This window comes from Cynoglossus semilaevis, chromosome 2 (genome assembly GCF_000523025.1).
Source record: "Cynoglossus semilaevis isolate Cse_v1.0 chromosome 2, Cse_v1.0, whole genome shotgun sequence".
NCBI classification, from domain to species: Eukaryota; Metazoa; Chordata; class Actinopteri; order Pleuronectiformes; family Cynoglossidae; genus Cynoglossus; species Cynoglossus semilaevis.
The window spans coordinates 3,720,452-3,721,112 of NC_024308.1; the positions used below are offsets into that span (position 1 = coordinate 3,720,452).

Genomic DNA, 661 nt, shown 5'->3' on the forward strand with positions numbered 1-661 from the left:
GGTAACGTTTTTCTAAACTAGATGAACGATATTCAGATAAACAAAAAGGTGAAAGATGAGACTTGGAGAAGTGGAGCGTTGAACTGGTTTAGGGCGGTGTAACTGGTGCTTCAGTGTCCTCACGTACCTGTCTCCACCTGCCCTCCACCCCACTGCTGCACAGGAGCAGCTCTGTCTTTTATACTCCCCTGCTCACCTTCCCTCCTCTCAGCTCAGCCTCTGATTGGCTGCTCTGCCTTTGCCTGTCTTTAAACGGGTTTTTCCACTGACTGTGTGAGTGTGTGCGTGAACACAGTGTCCTTGTTTATTTTAAGACATGGGTGCAGCTGATTGTAAACAGCCTTATCTTCATCTGTTGTGATGACTCCAAAGCTGTTACACCACTGACCTTTGTTTTCTTGTCTTTTTTCGCCAGAGTGTCATGCGTGTTACCACGGCAGCTGCTTCAAGGCAGGTAAAGATTGCCCCCGATGTCGGCGGCTGGCGGAGCGCCGTGAGAGAATGACTCGCAAAAACATGGAGGAACAGGAGGATGAAGGAGGAGGAGGAGCGGGGACATAACGCTGGTAACAAGGGGGGAGAGGAGAAAACGAGAGCACAAGACAAGTGATTGTAGAAACTGACCAACACTTCTTTTATTTCCTGTCCTGTCAAACATGTG

At 49.0% G+C, this 661-nt stretch overlaps 1 protein-coding gene across 2 annotated transcripts in view; it reads left to right on the top strand.

The window, feature by feature from the left end:
- Positions 1-657, top strand: part of rubcn (rubicon autophagy regulator) — a 14,224-nt gene extending 13,567 nt beyond the window's left edge. For both annotated transcript variants that reach the window (XM_008331434.3, XM_025064319.1), the window contains one exon: positions 416-657. In XM_008331434.3, coding sequence (XP_008329656.1) covers positions 416-561 — 146 coding nt within the window. In that variant the 3' untranslated portion in view covers positions 562-657. The remainder of the gene's footprint in view (positions 1-415) is intronic.
- The last annotated feature ends 4 nt before the right edge of the window (positions 658-661 follow it).